The sequence below is a fragment of the Hibiscus syriacus genome, unplaced genomic scaffold, assembly GCF_006381635.1.
Source record: "Hibiscus syriacus cultivar Baekdansim isolate YM2019G1 unplaced genomic scaffold, ASM638163v2 tig00000538_pilon, whole genome shotgun sequence".
In the NCBI taxonomy this organism is placed as follows: domain Eukaryota; kingdom Viridiplantae; phylum Streptophyta; class Magnoliopsida; order Malvales; family Malvaceae; genus Hibiscus; species Hibiscus syriacus.
Window position 1 is genome coordinate 312,050 of NW_024061797.1, and position 23,014 is coordinate 335,063.

General features: G+C 31.8%; 1 protein-coding gene and 3 pseudogenes across 1 annotated transcript; all 4 read left to right on the forward strand.

The window, feature by feature from the left end:
- Positions 1-33: 33 nt before the first annotated feature.
- On the forward strand, positions 34-1,578 carry LOC120208069 (annotated as a pseudogene).
- A 3,436-nt stretch (positions 1,579-5,014) lies between these two features.
- Positions 5,015-5,426, forward strand: LOC120208185 (annotated as a pseudogene).
- A 5,213-nt stretch (positions 5,427-10,639) lies between these two features.
- LOC120208499 lies at positions 10,640-12,449 on the forward strand (annotated as a pseudogene).
- A 9,262-nt stretch (positions 12,450-21,711) lies between these two features.
- On the forward strand, positions 21,712-22,882 carry LOC120208195 (S-adenosylmethionine decarboxylase proenzyme 4-like). Its single transcript, XM_039207531.1, has one exon. It carries the CDS (start codon positions 21,789-21,791, stop codon positions 22,800-22,802), a length of 1,014 nt encoding a protein of 337 aa, XP_039063462.1. The 5' UTR covers positions 21,712-21,788; the 3' UTR covers positions 22,803-22,882.
- The last annotated feature ends 132 nt before the right edge of the window (positions 22,883-23,014 follow it).

The following is a 23,014-nucleotide window of genomic DNA, read 5'->3' on the forward strand; positions in this document are numbered from 1 at the left end:
TAAACCTTTATTTCCTGTCATTTCCTTCTTTAATATCTCCGGCAATGGGCCGCCGACTACATATGCAACAAGTTCACTGATGCCTCCTTCGCAGTTTACAACACTTACCTTCTCTTCTCAGCCTACCTCGTCTTCTCTATGCAACTTCGGCTTCGCCATGCTCGTGCCGGCTCAGTCCTAGCCAAAGAAACCATGAATATCAATGTTAACCAATGTCCTCGATGAGGCCACCGGCGGCCTGTTTTACTACTTTTTTGGCTTAGCCTTTGCCTTCGGGTTTACCTTTTATTACCTTTTTGACAAATCATAACATATATATAAGTTAAAAATTATAAAATCAAGTGAAACAAAATGATTTAAATCAACTACAACATAATACTTAAGATAAAACATATTAAATAATAAATATAATTATATAACTATAATTAAAAAAAAATATGGGGCTAAAAAAATCATACTAAAATGATATTGTTTAGTTTAATTTTTTTAAAAAACAATCACGCATGGTTAAGAAACATATAAGAACATCCCAAAAGTCTAAAGAGTAAAAATATGAGAACAAAACAATCTCACGTGACTAAGAAACATAGAAGAGCATCCCAACTAACTTCTATAAATAATAGAGGTAATTTGACATTCAAAATCATAAAGACTTTTGGTGAGCATTGAGTGAACTATTCTTTCACTTCAATTAAGCTCGAATTTTAGGCTTCAATTGAGCTTCTAATTTTTTTTAGTTCAAACCTTTTCGAGTTCAAGTTTCAATATTATATTTCGAGTTCGAGTTGAACTTGATAATTTTTAGCTCGTGAATTTGAGTCGAGTTGAGCTTACTTTTAAAGTTTTCAAGTTCGAGTCGAGTTCAGTAATACTTGAGTTCGATTTGGCTCGTTTAACAAACGACGTCGTTTGGTTTAATTTTTTTTAACAAAATCAAAATTGCGTTTTTTTTTCGGTTTTCAACCGGTTCGGTTCGAACGGTTCAGTGGTTCTGGCCGGTTCACTAATAACGATTCAACCGGTATAAATTGAACTGGATTAGACAGTGATTTCCGGTTGAACCAATTGAACCGACCGATCCGATCCGGTTTTTAAAACAATGATTACAGTAATTTCCTTTATCAATGTGCTTTTTCCATTGCGGCTGCCGGAATTACCAGCGGTTCCATTGCTGAAAGAACCCAGTTCGTCGCTTATCTTATATACTCATCCTTCTTGACCGGTTTCGTTTACCCCGTTGTTTCTCATTGGTTTTGGGCGACTGATGGTTGGGCCAGTGCTTTTGGAACCGATAATGGTTTCCTTTTCGGTAGTGGCGTCATAGATTTCGCCGGCTCTGGCGTTGTTCATATCGTCGGAGGTGTTGCCTGATTATGGGGCGCTCTTATTGAAGGACCGATGATCGGTCAGTTCGATCATACGGGTAGATCGGTAGCTTTGCGTGGTCATAGTGCGACTCTTGTTGTTCTTGGAACTTTCATGCTTTGGTTCGGTTGATACGGGTTCAACTCCGGTTCGTTTAACAAAATCTCGAGTATTTACACTTCCAGTAACTATTACGGCAATAATTTTATATGATTTCATGATGTTTATGCGTTGTCATATACTAAAAAATTCATAAACTAATATTATTTTATAATCACTTTAACTATTCAAAATAAATTTTTTAATTATTATAAGTAACAATAATTTTTAATTATTTTTTTAAAATAAAAATATTTTATAATAATTTTAAATATTATTTTTAGAATGTTCAACTCTAAATATAATTTTAGGTGTGGACCCGAACTCTAAATATTATTCTTAATTTATGTAGCATGAGATCTTAATATTATAAGTTTTGTCATATTTTGATTTAATGTCAGTTTTATAAACAAAAATTATGTTTGGGTTTAGGCATGATATAATTTTATAATTATCCCTTATATGAGTATTAAAGATAATTATAATAATATTTATTTACCTATATATTTTTCAATTAAGTCTTTATTTTATCGAATAAAAATGAGATTAGACATACACTTGTCTTGGGTTGAATATAGGTTTTTACCCCAAAAAATTAGGTAGAGTTAAAGTGCGAGTGAAGCCTACTTAAACTTGGGTTTGATCGGATAACATGTGAAAGAGTATAATATTAGATTCAATCAAAACCCAATTCAACCTTGACACCTACCTATTGTAAATCTAAGTTATCTTTTTGCCAAAATAGGTATCTAAAGTATATTATTTGTTTAGAATCTAAAGTATCGCATGTATATCTTACAAATACACATGCTTGAATCCAAGAAATTAAAAAAAATACTTCCTTTAATTATTGAGATTGTGCTATTAAATTTTCTTTATAACATATTTTTAAAATAATTATTAAAGAATATTATCATTCTAACTTTTTAACTGGATTACTCATAAATTTGATTTAAATTTTATCATATGTGATCCATTTAAGAATATCATAAATTAATATTTATATCATCTATTTATTTAAATCTTAAAATTTAAATTTCAAATAAGATGTAAATCATCAAAATAGATCTTAGCTTAACACATAATATGTAAGTTGATTCCTCCTTGGCCAAACCGACAAGCAACTCTTCAAGGAAAATATTCTCATTGTTGCTTGTGAATATCTCAAGCCTTACATTGATCGGATTGGTAACGGAGTCTTTCGGGACGAATATAAGATTTTATTTTAAAGAACGAACGTATAAAATTTAGAGATAATATAAATTTATAAAATTTTAGAGAATAAAGATAAATTATTAATAAAAAATACATAAAAATTTAAAATATATAAGAATTTAAAAATTTTAGGAACGACCATCCCCTCGATCCAAACCTGAAGTTATCTTCATAATTACTTAACCTTCACTGTGTTGTAATGGTATGGATTTCTTTGCTTTTGTGTAAATGAATTGGATTTTGGTGGGTGAGGACGATAATGATCAAACGGCTGCCATTGCCAACACTTTTTATGCAAGTAGTAATTTTATTAAAAAAATTGAAGTTAAGAGTGACGATTTATAATCATAAGGGTAAATTAAATATATAATTAGTACATCTTCTTTTTCTCTTATAAAGAGCATTTTATACGGTTTTTATTCTATAACACATATAAAACATCGCATATGGAATGGATTGAATAAAACGATCCTACATTGACCATACTCCACCGCATCATCCAACTCATACAGATCTTAAAGTGGCATTTGATTGGATGAAATCCTTTGAAATTGGAAGAATTAGAATCCAATTCTCTCAATTTCTCATGTTTGATTCAAAATTTTCAAGGGAATTGAAATCCCTCGTGGCTTCAACTTTTCATCAAATGAGGGAAAGTGAATTCCATCCAAAAATGGATGGAATTCAATTCCCTTGTTGGAGGGAATTGAAATTTGATCATACTACCCTCATCAATCTTTTGGTAACTTATTCATATATTGAATAAAAATATTTTTTTATTATTTCGGGCCGGTTTTCTAATTCATATATTCGGGTCGGGTTGGGTGAAACTTTATTTTGGTTAGGTCGGGTCAGTTTTTTTAAGTGTGATATTCGGGTCGGGTCGAGTTCGGGTTTAGGGTGAAAAATACCTGACTCGAAAATATATATAGTTTTACCTTATATAGTTAGGAATAATTACAATAATACCCCTCTCTATATTTTTTTTTCAATTAAGTCACTGTTTTTATTGAATAAAAATATTTTTTTATTATTTCAGGTCGGGTCGAATATCTAATTCATATATTCGGGTCGGGTCGGGTGAAACTTTATTTTTTTGGGTCGGGTTCGGGTTTAGGGTAAAAAAAACCGGACCGACCCGAAAAAAATATATATAATTTTACATATATATTTAGGAATAATTATAATAATACCCCTCTATATATATTTTTTTTCAATTAAGTCAATGTTTTTATTGAATAAAAATAATTTTATTATTATTTTGTGTCGTGTCGGGTTTCTAATTTATATATTGAATAAAAATAGTTTTTGGTATATTTTTTGATAACTAATTAACATACTCCGATTGTAATGTATCAAAATATTGCTCTATCTTTTGGTAACTTATTAACATATTTTGATTGCGATGATTTTAACTTATGATGTTTATTAGTATACTTTTTATAATTATTAAAATGAATAATCAATCAATAAAATGAAAATTTAATATTTTTAATTTTTTATAATATATTACTACATGTAAATTGTAAAACCAACTAAAATAAAGTAAAAAAATAAGAAGGGCAATGATGTCATTTTATATTATTGAAATCAAATTTATCTGACATGTATGCGAACCAAACAAAATATGGAATTAGATTCTAATTTAATTTCCTACCAACCAAACAGAATATGGAATTGGATTCTAATTCCTGACAGATTCTAATTCCTTCACAAATTCTAATTAACTTATAAATATTCCAGTGAACCAAACGCCACCTAAGAGGTATCACCCTGCAAACGACGCTACCTAAGAACAACCTGTGACTATTGGCTACAACCCAAAAATCCAAAATGGTACCTTGCCCCAAAACAAAAACAGCCAACAACCAGAGTGCCAAAAGCAGGATAAACAGATGCGATCAAACCGAAATCAAGAATTCCTCCAAAAAAACCATCACAGACTAACCTTAAAACAGCTTCGCAAAAGAGGAACAACACAAGCATTTCCAAGCACGCCAAACGGTCAGTAACAGGGCTATGAATCACGCAAAAGTTACACTCCATTCAGCCCACAGACAATCGATAAGCTACACCCAATAGCAGAGCCGAAGATACAATCACAAGGGCAGCACACATAAAAATATGTAAATTTGAAAAAAGTAAAAAAACCCCACCACCCTAAAGTCTTTATGAACTTTCTCTTCCCAAGTAGGAAACGCCGCGTTTTAGAAGGATTTGTTTTAACATGTAAACGGCATCGTTGCAATGCTAAACATCCTCCATATAAACTCGGCGTGATATTTCCATCTAAAACAATTACAACTCGAAGAAAGAAATCCCTAGAATCTGAAAAAAGAGGGGGAAAAAGATGAGGCCGATGCCTATGCCGATGGAATACGTGACGGACCGGACGATCAAGGTTCAGCCATGGAAGTCGATGACGTCGACTCGCTCGATCTCTTAGGCGAAGGCGTAATCGGGACTGACAACAAGCTCGCCGATGCCGATTTCTTCAACAACTTCGAAGACGATTTCGATGACTCTGATATCAACTGAAAAACAAGTAAGAAGAATCCCTTAAAGTACACATCTATCTCTTCTCTCTCTCTGTCGCTTTTTAGGTTTTAAATTCTCCTACTGTTTGTTAAATTTGGTCGAATTTGAACTATGTATGTTAATCGCATGCGTATCGTGATTGTGTAGTGTATAAACTTTCATCAGTACAACAGTAGGTATAATTTTCTTCTTAATTCGGTTTCTTTCAATTGTTATTACTATTTATTATTTTAGAATGAAATCTTTATCCGGTTGCTTTCAGCTTTGTCTTAGTAGGCTGAAAAGAAGGCGTAATACAGGAAATTACAGAGAACTATAGGATAAATCCCAGTTAACAAGAATAATAATCCTATGAAAACCGATGTATTAATTAAAAACTTTAGCAATAAGGTTTGAATCGGCGTATTGAGGAGGTATCAACGAAGAGTTTCTTCAATCTCTTGTTGGACGTATGTACATAAATTATGTATCTTGTTTGTGTACATACATGTATATACGTATATATATTTATATTTCTTTTTATTTAACTATAGGAAAGTTAATTTTAATTTAATTATACGCATTCTTTGGTATAATCACCAATATCTCATCTATTCATCGGTTAATCCAGTTAATCTGCATTGAATATTGTAAAATTTTCTTCGAATTCAATTTATTCAATTCATAATATCATGATTTAGAATTTTTATTTAAAATTTAAATTATGTTTAAAGAATTTAACATTTTATCTCGTTAGATAGTTGATGTAAACCCCCAGACCGATGCAAGTAATTCGATCCGATCTGGAGTGTCACAATAAGGCCACAGGAGCGACTCACTGTAAAATCTCAGAAAATTTAAAACTCTTTATCATAACATGTAAATTCATAAAATCATTTATCAATATTCAGAAATAAAATAGATTTTCAGACTCGTATTTAAAATAAAATACAATTGCATGCCCCCTAATCACATGTATCATAATCTGCAAACAACGCCGGAAGAACTTTAATTTTGATGTCAATAGCTACACTGATACAATTGTTTTAATCTGCAATGGTGAGTAATACAATGAGCTTCAGAAAGCTCAGTAACACAGAACTACCAGATGATGCTGAAAAACGTGCAGATACATATAAACAAATATTTCCTTATTTGTTCAGATATTCACTAATACAATTCTTTTAATCTGCAATGGTGAGTAATACAATGAGCTTCAGAAATCTCAGTAATACAGAATTACCAGATGATGTTGAAAAACGTGCAGATACATATAAACAAATATTTCCTTATTTGTTCAGATATTTACAGATTTTTAGGCTGAGCTGAGATCCCATTGATATCTCAGGTAGAAACAGATAGTATTTAGTGTAGATGGAAATATTTCGGATGTCTAGGTTAAGGAGATCAGAATAGGTTATCTAGCGTGTTCCCTCAAAACCAGTGAAAAGATACAAATATTTTTTTAAAACATATTTTTATTTATCAAAAACCATAGTAATTCCTTCCACCGAACACAACATGATGTGTAGGTTCCCCAGAACCATACAACCCCAGCACAACAGTTAGGCCTTGAGCACAAAGCCGATGAGTCTGTATATATTCTTCCTCCAACAATACCCCCAAATAAAACATTTATCAAAAACCATAGTAAATTTCCCCAACCGAACACAACATAATGTGTAGGTTCCCTAGAATCATACAACCCCGACACAACAGTTAGGCACTGAGCACAAAGCCGAGGAACCTGTAAATATTCTTCCTCCAACAATAAACCCCCCAATTAAAACATTTTTCTGTCAATAAACGGAGATATCAGAAATCAAAACGGAATTCAAATTAAATATCATAACAGAATCCAGATCAGAAATCAGAACATAATTCATATCAGAAATTAGAACATAATTCAAATCGGAAATCAGAACAGAATTCAAATCGGAATTCAGATAAAACATTCATGTGATTAGGGAACACACTAGAGTTTCTAGATATTATTCAGAGATACTGAATAATCTTATCGGGTAGAGAAACATGGATCTTCAATTTACTGATAGAATGTTGGAAGTTAGAATCATTATTGGAAGAGTTCATTAACTGACAAAATCATCAGCTATTCAAAATATGATTTATCAGGATTATATCTTATTCGGATATTTTTCGGAAACTCTACGTAATTAGAAGGGTATTCAAAATCCTTTACAATCTATATCGTTGATCGGATTATCGAACACCTCTTAGATTAATAGTTCCCAGAACTAAAGTTTATCGACTGGTCAATTCATTGTCCTTCCAGGGTATTTATTTTTTTAATTACCCAAATTATTGTCTATAGATCATCTTCGAAATCATCGTTGAATGGATCTTAAGGAAACTAACAGATATTCCAATGCTCTTTATTTCATTTCCACACTTCCTCGATATCATGAAATGCTAACGTGCTTGATTTGTAATTCATGACCCATAAGAACATTACATCATGTATGTTCATTAGCGTTTCCAGACTCATCCAAATCCCTTACTTAATCCCCAGTCCTTGAGGTTACTTAATTCATTTAGTTGTCAAGTCTATTCTAGTTACTTCTGGGTTTTCCAGGGTAATCTAGACGTTTCTGAGTTTCAGATACATATTGTACTTCCGTTCAATTTAATTTGGTATTTGTGGTTGATTTGTCTAACAAATATAAAATTCTTAGTACTTGAGAAGACGAACACGCATTCAAGTAATATCTATGTCGTTCAGGTACTGACATATCATTAAGATTGATCAACTCACTTAAGTTGTGTTCCATAATTTTTAAAGGTAGCCCAAAACCTATGCTTATTTGGATTCCTTAATTAATCCAAGACATTTACTTAATATAGGCATAAGGTATTTTGGTCATTTTGGTGTTCAGTTTTATTCCAATCATTATAGAGTTCGAGGATATCTCATCATTCATGAGTTTGGTGATATTCTTGGGTCATTTCCTTTACAGGGGTATTTTGGTCATTTTACAGATACAATGTATTTCAATAATTTCTTTCCGTCCGATCTTATTATTAAATTCAAACTTATCATTTATTTCAGTATATTCAAACAATTCTGACAAAAGAATACCCTCGATAAATTGTTCTTCAGGTATTTACTCATAATTCGGATATTTTCGGGTGAAGTGCCTTCTCAGATTTTACAAACGGAATATCAAGAATTTTTCTTCACTAAGTCAGGATTTTAACAATCAAATTCGTACTTAATCGAGTTAAGTACGAATCGTCAAAGTATTTTCCCATTCAGAGTCAACTTGGACTATTTTTACATTTCAATGGCATTTTTGTAATTTCTTAACCAGATAATTTCGGTATTTACTCTTAACAAAAATAATATAATTTAGAGATCCTATGATTAATTGCTTTCTTGAACATTCTCATAATTTATCATCCAAGTACCTTTAATGAGATAAATTATAATCTACATATCAATGGTTGATTCCTTTATCACTTAATTCCAGAACTTGTAATTTAATTCCAATTGTACTCCAATTTCTTATAATAGTCATCTGAACCATATTCAGTTATTTACTTTCTATCGCATTTGTATCGAGTGTAGAACTTTATTAATTAACTCCACAAAAGTGACCAACAATATCTTATTCATGCATTTATCAATATCAACATGTTCCATAAAGCATAAAGAGGTAGTAATGCATTACCTCGATTTTCGTGTCATACTGATCGACCATATAAATTCCATTCGAACGCCTTTGATCTTTAATTCAACTTTCAATATTTCCTCGGATCCATATCAAACAGAAATTACATAAAAGCGGAGCTTAATTCCGAAAACAGATCGAATAAGGTGATAAATCACTCAAAAACAGCTTACATGGTTCGAGTTTGGTGAAATAAACCCCAAAAACAGATTCGGGATGTCAAAAACATAAAATATTACTTTGCAAAAATTTTGACTTTTTAATCAAAGTCAAAATCAACGGGTTTGACTGGAAATTTCGAGGCATTCAGGTCCGAATTTCAAAAAACAGACTGTGGAATCGGACCCAGAACGTCGAAATACGTCAGGATAGGTATACCCAGTCAAAGTCAAAGGTCGTTAAACGCCCGGTCAACACCGGTCAAAGTTCTGGTCAACAATGGTCAACGTCGGTCAACAGTCGACCGTTGTACACAAATATCACCCTAACATAAATTAATTACAAAATTAGCCACTTTTAAAATATTTACAAAACTAGCACCCGAATTTTACACAAATATCACCTTAACAGAAATTAATTACAAAATTAACACTCCTACGCGCAGTGGCAAAACATCGAAAACTTTGATTTTCTCACCCCTTCACGCGCCGGAAAATTCCCGGAAAAATTTCTAATAATTATTTTAAGGCATTTTGAGACACTTATCGAGCTCGGTTCACAATTTTGAACGGCGAAGAGCTCGATTCCGAAACATTGAAAACTTTGATTTTCTCACCCCTCCACGCGTTGACGAGGACCGAGAAACGGAGAACATCGGTGGACTCGGAACGATGCAAGAAACTCGATGGTGCGGGAGGTGTCAAAAACGGATGGTCGGATCGTCGTGAATCGGCGAAAAACCAACTGAAATCGAGTTAATACCGATGATACTTCCGACTGAAATTAACGACAAACGACGACGATTAACGACAAAAGATTTGAGGGGTTTTGTTCATCGGTCGACAACGAACACGATGGTAGTTTCGGTTCGTCGATCGAAAGTCAGACGGCGAGTAGATCAGAGTTGAAAGGGTAGTTGAAGGGGAGGAAAACTGAGAAAATAATCTGCAAACATACTGGTAATAGGGGTTTATAATTCTCCCAAAATAAAAATGAGTAAACCATGAGTTTAGTCACTGAATTTCTTACACTTTATAAAACGGTCTGTCGACTTTGAAATTTTTCAAATTTAATCTTCAATTTCTTTCAAAATTCCAATTAAATCCAATACTTTATAATTTCTTAATTTTGGCCCCTAAATTAGGGTGTTACAGTTGATAATAATTATATATTTTTGTATTGAATAATTATAATTTTAACTTTTATGATACATAATTAAGGGTAAATTTTTTACTATTTAACATCCATTAAAAAAAAGGAAAACCATGTTTATAGAAACCCAAACGAATATTTACCTTTTTCTCTCTCGAATATTGAGGCTGTAACTTTTAATAACTTTAACAAGCTATGACAGGTTTAATAGATTTAAAAATACTTTCTTTACTATTTATCTTGTATTTATATTTAAAATTACATATTAAATTTATTTTTATATCAGCTTATTCAGCTATTAATAACGAGTGGATGCCACATTACCAATCATTTTTATTGGCTACCAATATTTTACATTTATATTTACTAACCATTGATTTATTAATATAAATAAATCCTACGATTTCTTTTCTAACGGTTTTTCGGAACGTATCTCTCAACTCATTTCCCGGAGAAAAAGAAAAAAAAAAGACGATGTACGGGTATGAGCGTGCAAGTCAATCGGATACCGGCAAGGCAGAGCATTTTGATCTAGAGTCGGGGGAGACAATGTACCCGGGACTCAGCTATGGTGAGAATGAGCTCCGATGGGGCTTTATCCGCAAGGTTTGCGGCATTTTGGCGGCACAGCTGTTGCTGGCCACCGTGTTCTCCACCTTTGTTGTATTGTCACCTCCAATCAACGACCTCTTTAGCGGAAACTCTGGCCTCTTGCTCTTCATTTGTTTAATCCTCATCATCTGTATGTTCCATTCCTATTTCTTTCTTATCAAGGATCTTTAATCATATACATTGCATCATTTTATTATTTTTCGCAATGCACAAATAATTATATTTATTTAAGATAAAAATAATTAAAATGTGTTTATAAAAATAAACGTCACTTTTTTTCTCTCCATTCTTAACTACAATACTTGATCCATGCAGTGGTGTAGCCCTTGCATATCTATCACCAAAAGCACCCACTGAACTTTATCATCCTTGTCCTCTTCACTGTGTTTCTGAGTCTCACAGTTGGTGTGAGCTGTGCAAACACTGATGGCTAGTATTTTACTTGATGCTCGCCATAAACAACTCTATGTTTAGTTATAAATATGGGATTGTCCGAACTAACCGCTTTTGTTCCACGGTTTCAGGAAGAATTGTGCTTGAAGCACTGATTTTGACAGCAGCTGTGGTTTCATCTCTTACCGGCTACACTTTCTGGGCATCTAAGAATGGCAAGGACTTTAACTATCTTGGGCCGATTTTGTTCACCAGCCTTATTATCCTCATCCTAACCAGTCTGATGCAGGTTAGATGTTCTCGGTCTCGGACATTTATCTATGCCATTGGAAGTCGAACACTATACGGTTACTTGTACATCTACATACATATATATATGTAGGATTTGTTTATCTCATTCATCAGAAAGTTCAACACTAGATAATAACATGCTTCTTAATACACTCATATGTAGAATTCATGTCTCAATGATCTATCTATGCTATTAGAAGTTTGACACCATAAGATTACTCGTGCTTTCACGTACTCATTTGTAGGGTTCATACGTCTGAGTCTGTCAGTCACCTATCTATGCATCCATAAACTCCTACTATGGATTCATGTCTCACTCATCTATCTTTGCTATCGGAAGTTCGACACTCTTCAGTTCCGTGAGCTTTGACCTACTAATAAGTAGTATCTATGCATGAAAACTATATGATTACTTGTGCTTATCCAGACTAATAAGTAGTATTCATGCCTCGGTCATCTATATATGCTTCAATTGTAGGATTCATATGTCCTGGTCAACTATATATGCAATGAAAATTTAACACTATGCAATTACCTAAAATATATTTATATTATCATACAGATGTTCTTCCTACTCGGCCCAACAACTACCGCTGTCTATGGTGCAATCAGTGCCTTTATATTCTGCGGTTTCATAGTCTACGACACCGACAACTTGATCAAGCGCTTCACATACGATGACTACATATTGGCATCCGCCACTCTCTATTTGGACATCCTGAACTTGTTCATTTCTATAATGAGAGTTCTGAGATCAAGCAATAATTATTTACTCACGAGGCCGGTTCGGCCGGGATCGACATAAGGTGATTGTAGTATATAATTGTCTATGCATATAGCACACCGGCACTAAACGGGCTGCCCCAATTTTCAGTTTCTCTAGCCCAATCAGTTATGATTTGGGGATGCACAATTGGAACTATCCCAACTATGATTGATTCTCTCTTCTTGTTCAATACCACACCCTATAGGCTGAGCCTGATCTTCCTCCTCATCAAGCGTTAATAGTCTAGGATTATTATATGGTAATATATGTTCATAATTTTTCTTAATTATTGTTAACCCACATATTTTACAGACGCAATTACTCAAATTTAAGACCTTAAAGAAAAATAATACTCTCTTTAACATTAATAGTACGCCTTTTTTAAATAGAGCAAAGAGGTAAGAGGTGGGGGAACATATCTCATGCCTTTGGTCCCATTAATTTGCACTTATTAGTGGCATTTTTTGATGAAGTCTGTCGACAATCTTTCCCATGCATGAGCGATAATATAATTAATGGCAAAGATTGCACTTCTTTTCACTCACTTTCCAGTGGGCCTACTCACTATTTTGTTTTGTTTTCCATCCTTTGAGGACAAACATAAGGAATAACAACATGGTTATGTCACTTAATTTATTAGTATTTATGATATGAATTTTATTTTGATCTATCCGAAAAAATTTATGATATAATCCGTTTGGTTATCTATCAAGCAATTAACTTTATAAATAATTAAAAAAGATTGAAGTATAAAGATGGTATATCAACTATAGGATGTCTTGTTGAGTTTTTTACTATTAAAAGTTATAAAATAGTCATCCGATTATAGGGCATTGTTTTGTTGGCGTATTCAACTATTAAAAGTTACAAAATAATTATTTAACTATTTATATATTTCAAATTCGTCTTTTTCCATTAAAAATTTGACGAAAATATGAGTTAGACGTTAATCTACTTATTGGGATATGGAAAAAATATTTCAATGATTTATATTGGTACCGTTGTTGCTTTCGAACACTGGCTGACAACATAATGTTTCAAACACTGACTCAACAACATAATATAAATGGAGAGTCGGTCCACAAAATATAGTTCAAACGATTACGATATCAAATTTTATCATATCTCAATCAATATGTTAACGTCTAGCGTAGACGTCCTCCAATTTTTAACCAAAAAAGGCAAGTTAATACATATGAGTAACTGAGTGATTATTTATAACTTCTAATAGTATGAGAACTCAACAAATTAATGCCTATAGTTTAGAATCATTTTGTGATTTCGGAAGACTCAACAAATTAAACAACGTCAAACAACGTCTTATAGTCGAACATGTATACTTTACCCTTAAAATAATTAAAATTATTAGGTAAGTATTAATTAAGTCACATATCTCTTCTAATTTTGATACGATCACAATTAAAAAAATCAAATTGGAATCCAACTATCATCAACCCTTACTCCTTGTCGGATTGCATAATAAGATTTAGCCTGCAGCGGTGTAGGGCTCGAGGCATCTGCCTCACTAATTTTCACTCACTGAGAATGTGAGACAATGATCAAAGAGATTGCATTGTTTTTTCTTTATTTTTCCATGACTTTGTGGGGGATAACTTTTACAATAATATCACTAATTTTATGCTAAAAATTATATGTAACATGAAGAGATGGAGTCATAATGGAATATTAAGAAGATTAAATATTTAACTTAGAAAAATATAAGGGTAAATTTAGATTGTCATTCGATTTTATTTTTATTCCTATTTTGGTTAATAAAATTTAAAATGTTTAATTTACACATTAAACTTTTGATTTGCTCCTATTTTGATCACTCCGCCGGTAAATACTTAATGATATTATGATTGGATATTTTCCTTTAAAAATTTATGAAATGATCCCAAAGATTTCTTCATTTTTTTGTGAAAAAATTCATAATTCACTCGTATTTATCGATGATGAAGCATCTTTAAATTTCTCGATGATGAAGCATCTTCTTTCAAATCCCAATGGTGGGAAGGTGGAGGAGGAAGATAGTTGTATATATATATATATATATATATATATATTGATTTCACGTTGATTGGATGGTGTATATTATAGATTAGAGTAGTTTGGAGTTTTGGATTGAGTTTTATGAGTTTTAAAGTGATTTAGATAAAATCTAAATTGATCGAGAGATAGGAGACAATGAGATGAGTTCGTAGGTATCTTGAGTGGTTGGAAAAGATGTCGAGAATAGTAATTACAATGTCTACGTGACACATGGATGAAGTTGTTAAAGTTTCATCTTGTAGGCAGAAGATAAAATCAAAAAAAAGGAGAAAAAATGATGTGGATGACACGTAGATTTCATGTGAATTAAAAGCAATCCGTATCAACGCACGTGGTTGTCATATCACCCTTCCACTTACGATTTTAACATCTAAGTGGTCAAAATAAATTGAAAGTTCAATGACTAAAATGAAACTTTTAAAATTTTAGTGATCAAAATGTGAGTGAGTAGAAAGTCGAGATATGAAATTTATAATTTACCCAGAAAAAGCGAGATCAAATTATGAACTTAAAAAATACAAACACTTATTAAATATTTAAACTCTGACTAAAAAATCTTTACCATCTACGAGGTATATATATATATATATATATATATATATGATATTCTCTTGGGAGCTGTATTACTACACATTCCCACATCTATTTCTGAAGGCAAACAAAAAGTAGTCTGTTCACTTCAATAACAATTAATTTCTCTAACTAATTTCATAATTAATAAGAATTTTAAAATATTTAAATAAAAATAAAACTTAATTTATCCAATTTCAAAACAATACAATAGAAGGCCTAACAAATATTCAAACCGAAATATTAACTCTGCCATTACCAATAAAACCGGTTCAAATACACTTAATTGTGAACCCTAAATTCAATCTACACGATTTTTATAATCATATGGTAGTATTCAATAAATATTAAGATTAAATTTCATATCAATGATCATTAACTTGTACCAAAACATGAATTATATAACTTGAATTCGGGTAATTATCTAACACAAATACATAAAATCTTAAGGTTATATCAAAACATAAATTAAACTACTCGAATTCGGGTCAATAATAGATTTAAAAATAGTTTAAGTTGACACACATTTATATTCATCGCTAACTCGAGAAAACATCTAACAAATATATTTGATGAGCATCTAAGCACCACCTTATCAGTAGTACATGTAAAGCATATCCAAAACAAAAGAGGTGGTGGGTCCATTCTACAAAATTTAACCAAATTGTGCGCGCATGGTACAGTGGCACTCAGTAAAGACTCATTCATTAATGCTCCCAAAGCTTAAAAAAAGAAGCATTCAAGTTATTTTGGGTTATAATTCTTGGCACAAAATTGCAACATGTGTGGCTAAACACAACTTGTAACATGCCCCCTGTAACAATTCATATGTCGTCCAACCAGGGACCCTGTGGGGACTATTTGTCTAACCCTAAAAACATATTAAAAACCCAAGGGTGGATTAATGTTCCTTTTGGGTGCCAACATGCATGTTCGGACACATCTTGGATGATGCGTAGTTGCAATGGGACCATGCCATGGTAGTTGTAGTGGAGCAGGCACATTGAACTCATGAGTGGGACCAATCATGGTGCTTAGCTTACGATGCATGATTTGAGTTTGGAGGATAGTGAGTCTTGGGAATGGTTAATTAAAAAGTTATGGAAGTAGGACCAATAATTGTGTTTAGCTTGGGTTCATTTCATTTTTCATTTAGTTTATGGGTTATACATATATACTGGAATGGATTGAAAGGATGGGAGAGGTTAATTGTATTTAGTTTGATTTCATTTTATTTTTCATTTAGTTTATGGATTATGTATATGTAGGGACAGATCGAAGGGGTGGGTGAGACAGTTGTCCTCCCTAAAAATCATATATTAGTATATATTTTAAATATTTTTTATATTTTCAATTGATAATCTGCTTTCGTTCCTCCTATAATTTTATAAGTTCGCTCTCTCTTAAAGTTTTAAAAGTTTATCCGACGATCTTAAAAATGCATAAAACTAAAAGTTTTACACTAGAGGTAAGTAGATCATAAAACATTAACTGTTCAAAAATAACTCTCAACCATTTGACATTGAATATTAACACACCTCTGATATTCATGGTGCTCAAACTCGAGACCTAAAATAATAACAACAATTTCTTTTACTACCAAGATTGTTTGGTTCGTACAAATAATTACATTTAAATATACATATTTGTACATTTTAAATTTTATGCGAATTATGTATCAAGCAAATTTCCTTTCTCTATTACTATAATTACTACAAGTGATATGGATTGGGTTAAATTAAGATAGTATAATTAATGTAAGTGAGATGAATTCAATTAAATTTATATATTCAAAGAAAAAGTAAATTAAATTTATATATGTATTTTTATGCTATTTGAATCCTAACAAGGAAGATTTTGGTTGCACCTTTTGATGTAAAAGGTGGGATTTTGTTGGGACTTTTAAGTAAGATTTGATGCCAACAAATGGATATAATTATTATTACAAGTGTTTGACCATTTTTATTGATAGAGAAATAACCAAATAAAATAAAAAAAAGTTAAAATATAGTGCTTACAAGTATAAAAATTATTTAATTATTTTATAAATATCATTTTAATTAATTATATTAAATTAATAATATTATTAAAGATGTCAATAAAATAGATCAAATGAGTTTTTAAAAATAAAATAAAATATACGATTTAAAAGATCTATATATCGAGTTTGATCAACCTATTAAATGACATTAGTAGCAAAAAGAAATATCATTCTCTCTAAAGGATTCGGATTTGAACAATTAAATTTATAAGATTATGTACATTATCAATTAACTAAAAGCAAAATCACCTAAATAATGAAGTGGAAAAAATTCCCCAAACAAGGATCATTAGACTTTATTTTGGTTTCTCAAGTCGACAAGGGAAGACGCATGGATTACCCGATGTCTTCATAAAGACACATAAAAGACCTGACATCTCCCCAACCTCTGGCACGAAAATGGTGATGACATTGTTGGTGTCCTTGAGTTGATGATGGTGAACTTACCTAGGCTGTTGTTGGAGCATATGGAAGCTAACGGACACTATTGATGGAGCTTGAGAAGATGAAAAAAAAAAACAAAAAAACACGGGAACTAATGCTAGAAGATGCCGCGTCTTCATGAAAACATCAAGTGATTCACATGATTTATGATTGACACGGTAACATTTACCTTCTTTGAAAAAATAAAAATTGCACCACCTCATATGAATAAATTTATTTTCCTATTACATTAATATCTCAATAAATTTACTATTAACTTGTTTTTTCTGAATAAATATTATCTTATAATAATGCAAATTATCTTGAAAATGTTGAGTTTGGTGGGGTGCGCATGCTGCTGAAGAAGTGCGTATTGTGGTCATAATGGGGGGCTGGCAGCCATCCATAAGTTAACATTTGCATTATTCAATCACTGCGTACATTTTGAATCATTCCCCCCTTTTAATATCTGCAAAATTTTGATTCTGAAACCTCACCATTTCCCATCATTGCTTCTTCATCCTCTCTTTTGTCTTCATTATCTTGTCCTATACAGCCCTTTGTATTTCTCAAATCAATTGTTAATATTTATTTATTTTAATATAAATTACAAGTATTCTTTGTCTTTTCACAATGCGCACACGTTTTATAATCGCAGTTGCTCGAACTCAAGATCTTTAGGAAGATTAACCTTTCTCTTTTTATATTTAGAACTTTCTTAATTAATTGACAACACGCACTTTGCAGACGTATCTATTTGAACCCATGACCTTTAGGAAGAATTATATTTCCTTTTTCCACTAAGATCACTTGATGGGTTCATCAAGAAATCAAGTTATAGGTCATGATTTGAATAAAAGTGGCGTATATTAATGTATCATAATTATTTCATATGCACGAACTAAGCGACTTCGGTGGTAAATGAATTGATGATATTCCTTAAAGTCCCAAGTTCAAGTACTATGAATATCAGGGGTGTGAGCGTTTTAATGTCAAATGATTGAGAGTTGAATTTGAACAAATATTGTTTTGACTTATACTTATCCCATATTAATAAAAAAAAGTGATTTCATACAATCTTTTTATCATTCGAGATTATTCAAAAAAAAATTAGTTGAATATAATCCATTTCTAATTCCAATTCCACCTTTGCTTTTGAGATAATTATGACTTTCTTTGTATTTTCCCATTTGGTTATTCATGTATATACCTTTGATACTCCTGGAGAGGTTATCATGTTGAATTATTAATGTAATCCTTGGTTTAAAGTTTTATTTAAAAATCAAAAGAGACGCCATAAGATAATGTCACGATGAGAATATGTTGTTTAAATCAATCTTGAAACCACTTGTAAAAAAATATAAATGTACATTTAATTTAATAATCAACCATAAAATTAATATTTTTTAATTATATGAAGATTGCTGATTAGAATGACTTAATTATATTAAATATTGACGATTTACTCTTTTTAATTTGAATGAAGAGTTATAATCGACATAAAATCAACTGTAGATTGTTAATTTTCTGTGAGTGAGAAGGGGCGAGAGAGAGGTAACATATGGAAAAAGATGATCGACTTAAATAAAGGTATGAAGGAGAAGAAAACAAAAGTTCTCCCTTAATTGCGACCAATAGATATTTATAGTGATCCTACCAGGTGATAAGCATAATTTATGTTTGAAGTTTGTAGAGAATAAAAATGATGTTGCAGATTCCTTTTGAGTTTCACGTAAGAGGCCCTCCCTAAATTCAAGGATTTCTCATTATTTAGTTGTCACGCCTGATTCTCTTCTTATATTTATTTTTCTGCAAAATTATAGTTCTATATAACTAGTATTTATTTTCATATAATATTCATAAACAATATTATTAAGAATAATTATAATATATATATATATAAGAATAAATTAAATCCAATAAAATTAAACAGACCAAACATATTTCGTGTAAGACATTTATTCTTATCCGAACAAGACCAACTAACCGTGTTTGGAACGTCTAACTCATGTTGTAAATTAGTTTTACTTGCCACGAAAAACTAGAGAGGGGTGTTGGTAGAGACGAACGTATGATTTTATGTTAAGGAATTGATTTTTAAAATTTTAAAAAGTAACGAATTTATAAATTCTAAGAGACAAAAATAGATTATCAATATATATATATATATATATATATATATATATATGAATGTATAATAATTTAAATTTTTATGAGAAGCGGTTGCCATCTTTAGTCCACCCCTATCCCTAGATGTTGGAATAATTACACGATTGCATATGTGAAGTAAGAATGCGAGACAAAATTACTTGATAACTCTCAAAAGATGTCGATGAAGAAACAACGAGGGATGATGTAATTAATTTTACGTACCATGAAACCAGACAGGAGTGTTGGAATAATTACACATTTGCATGTGAACTAAAAATATCAGACAAAATTGTTGATAACTCTCAAAGTGTTTCAAAGTGTTCATGAATCTAATTATATATAAATTAATATTTGATGCATCAACAATATATTGTTTTAATTATTATTAACATATTAAATAGTTTTCTTAAATAGGATATATATATATCTTTAACGTTTTATTTGTTTTATAAAAATGGTCATGAATAAAAATATTTTTAAAAAATTACATATTCACGTTTGATTTATTATCATTCCAATTAAGAAGATTTCAATGATAATAACATTAATAAACTCGCAATACATAAATAAATATGATGCGACAAAGACTACATTCATGAATGAAATCTAAATATTATTAGACTATATTAACCAATTAAATTGATTAAATTAAAAATCGATGACTTGTTTGATCTAAGAATATATAAATATTAAACCAGTTTAAAATATATCTATCAATGGCTATTGAAGGTATTTCATATTTTCTTTATGTATTTTCAAGTTAGGAGTTTGATCCGCATATAGAAGGGTAAACTATCTATTTGGTCACCCACCTATTATTTAGTTTTTTTTAGTTATTTAATTTTTTTAAATAACATATATATTACGTTTTAGTTATGTTTTGGTCACCCATCGTTAAAAAATTAACGATGATGCTGACGTGGTATTTTTAATTATTTTTAAATACTGATGTGATATTATATCATGGTGATATATTCGTATCATCGTTAATTTTTTAGCGGTAGGGTGAACAAAATAAAACTAAAATGTAACATTATATATATTTTTAAAAAAATAATACTTGGATGATCAAAACAGAAATTAAGTAATAGGTGGTTGACTTAATAATTAGTTTACCCAATAAAAAAGATAAGCTGAAAAGGTGTTTCATTGGCACTCATGAGTGAATGGAAGATTGGTGATTGGAACTGACCGATAGACCTGCATTGGTAGGAGTAACTGTCGCATGACAATTATCTGAATTGCATGCGCATCAACATAAATAAGGTAAACTACATGTTTAAATCTTAATTATTATTTTTGTTATATTTTGATCTTTGAACTTTTTGTTTTTAAAATCATATCTAACATTTTGTTTTAGTTTTATTTTTGTTATCCACTGTTAAAAAAATAATGGAACTGTTGACATATTTTTTTTATTTTTAAATGATGATGTGATATTATTTATAATGATATGTCAACATCATCGTTAATTTTAATGACGGGTAATCAAGATGAAATTAAAATTAAACGTTAGATTGTGTTTTGAATAATAAGTGGGAGAATAAAATGGAACAAAATGATACTGAGGGTGCTACATATAGCTTACCCAAATAAATATACTTATCAAATGAGTCGTATTACTCGTTCAAGCGTATAAATTTATTTTTAAAATGAGTTAATTACATTATACATCTTCAAACTATGATATTCTTTTTAAATTGATCCTTAAACTTTAAAATATTGTACATTTATCCCTAAACTATAAATATTAATCTAAATTAATCCTTAAACTTTTGAAAAGTTATATATTTAAAATGTATGTGACTTTCTAAATCTAATTTTCTTCGTTCACAATATCATATTTAAAAAAATATTTAAAAAACCTATGGTCTCATTTTATTAGACAAACGGATCGTTAATATGACTTAATTGTACTTAAACATTTGTAATTAGTATGATACTATATACATAATATCCAAACACCTTTTTCAACCAATGACATTCCCATGAAATGTACCTCTTATATGTTTCATGGAATATCTCTTTCTCTTACAGCTCAAACTAAATTTGATGGGTTTTTTTTTTGACAAATCATCATTTCTTCACTTCGTTATGCTAACAATCATGATTCTTGGTAACCTCAATCCGCATGCCTTCCCACTTCTATGCTTTGTCTCCCTATAAATTCACCTCCCATTGCTCCTCCATCAAACTCCAACCATTTCTCTCCCTAATTCCCCCATTTTAATCTTCTTTTCATCTTTGTCTTTGGGTTTTTGTTGGTTTTCGATTTAGTCAAGGTTTTCCAGCCATGGCTGCTTCTGGTTTCGAAGGTTTCGAAAAGCGCCTTGAACTCCATTTTTACAGTGACGACAATGATCCGACGGTCACGATGGGTCTTAGGCTGATTGATTTCGATTCGCTTAAAAAAGTCCTCCGTGTCGTCCAATGCGCCGTCGTATCGGCCGTCGGGAACCATTTCTTCGATGCTTACGTGTTGTCTGAATCGAGCTTGTTTGTGTATCCGACTAAGATCATTATTAAGACCTGTGGGACTACTCAGTTGCTGAAGTCGATCCGTCCGTTGATTCACTTGGCGAACGAACTCGGCCTTACGTTGTGCGGCTGTAGGTACACTCGAGGCAACTTCATTTTCCCTAAATCACAGCCGTTCCCTCATGTCAATTTCAGACAAGAAGTGGTTTACATTGAAGAGAATTTACCCGAAGCTCTTTGCTTTAGGAAAGCCTCCGTTATGCCTTCGAAAAACCCTTCGAATTCATGGCATGTTTTCTGTGCCGGCGACGGTGATCATTTATCGGCTGAAAATACTTTCACCGTCGAAGTTTGCATGACGGAACTCGACCGAGTCATGGCTCGGAAATTCTTCAAAACAAGCCACGACTCGTCTGTTTCCAAACACATGACTGAGTTGGCCGGAATCGACAACATTAACCCGCGAGCTTTGATTTGCGATTTCGAGTTCGACCCTTGCGGTTACTCCATGAACGGCGTCGACGGTGATCGTTACTCGACGATCCATGTTACGCCTGAAGATGGGTTCAGTTACGCTAGCTTCGAGTGCGTTGGGTCCGTTTACGATGACCAAGACGACATTGTCGATACCTTGAAGAAAGCGGTTCAGGTATTCAAGCCGGCGACGGTTTCGATCTCGACGACGAGCCTTCACCGTCGTGAGGTTTGGACGAGGGTGTCTCGTGCCATGGAACCGTTTGGACTCAAATGCCGGAGTTTTGCCATGGACGAATTCCCTGCCACCGGTACCGTTGTTTTCCAAACTTTCACGTCGCCTTGTCGGAAATGATACCGGAAAATAAGACAACATCGTCAACGACAACAAAAGGTAGATAAAATGTTAAAAACAGTGAAGTATATAGGTGTAGTTCGGGGGAGATTTTGAAGTCAAATTGTAGTTTCAGTCCTCTACTATCCTTTAAATTGAGACTTAGTCCCTATATTTTAATTCAATATAATTTTATCCTCTATTTCTATAATATCATTAGTTAGTCTAAATTA

Coding starts and splice junctions, on each gene's coding strand:
- LOC120208195 (XM_039207531.1), top strand. CDS start 21,789: ATGGCTGCTTCTGGTTTCGAAGGTTTCGAAAAGCGCCTTGAACTCCAT.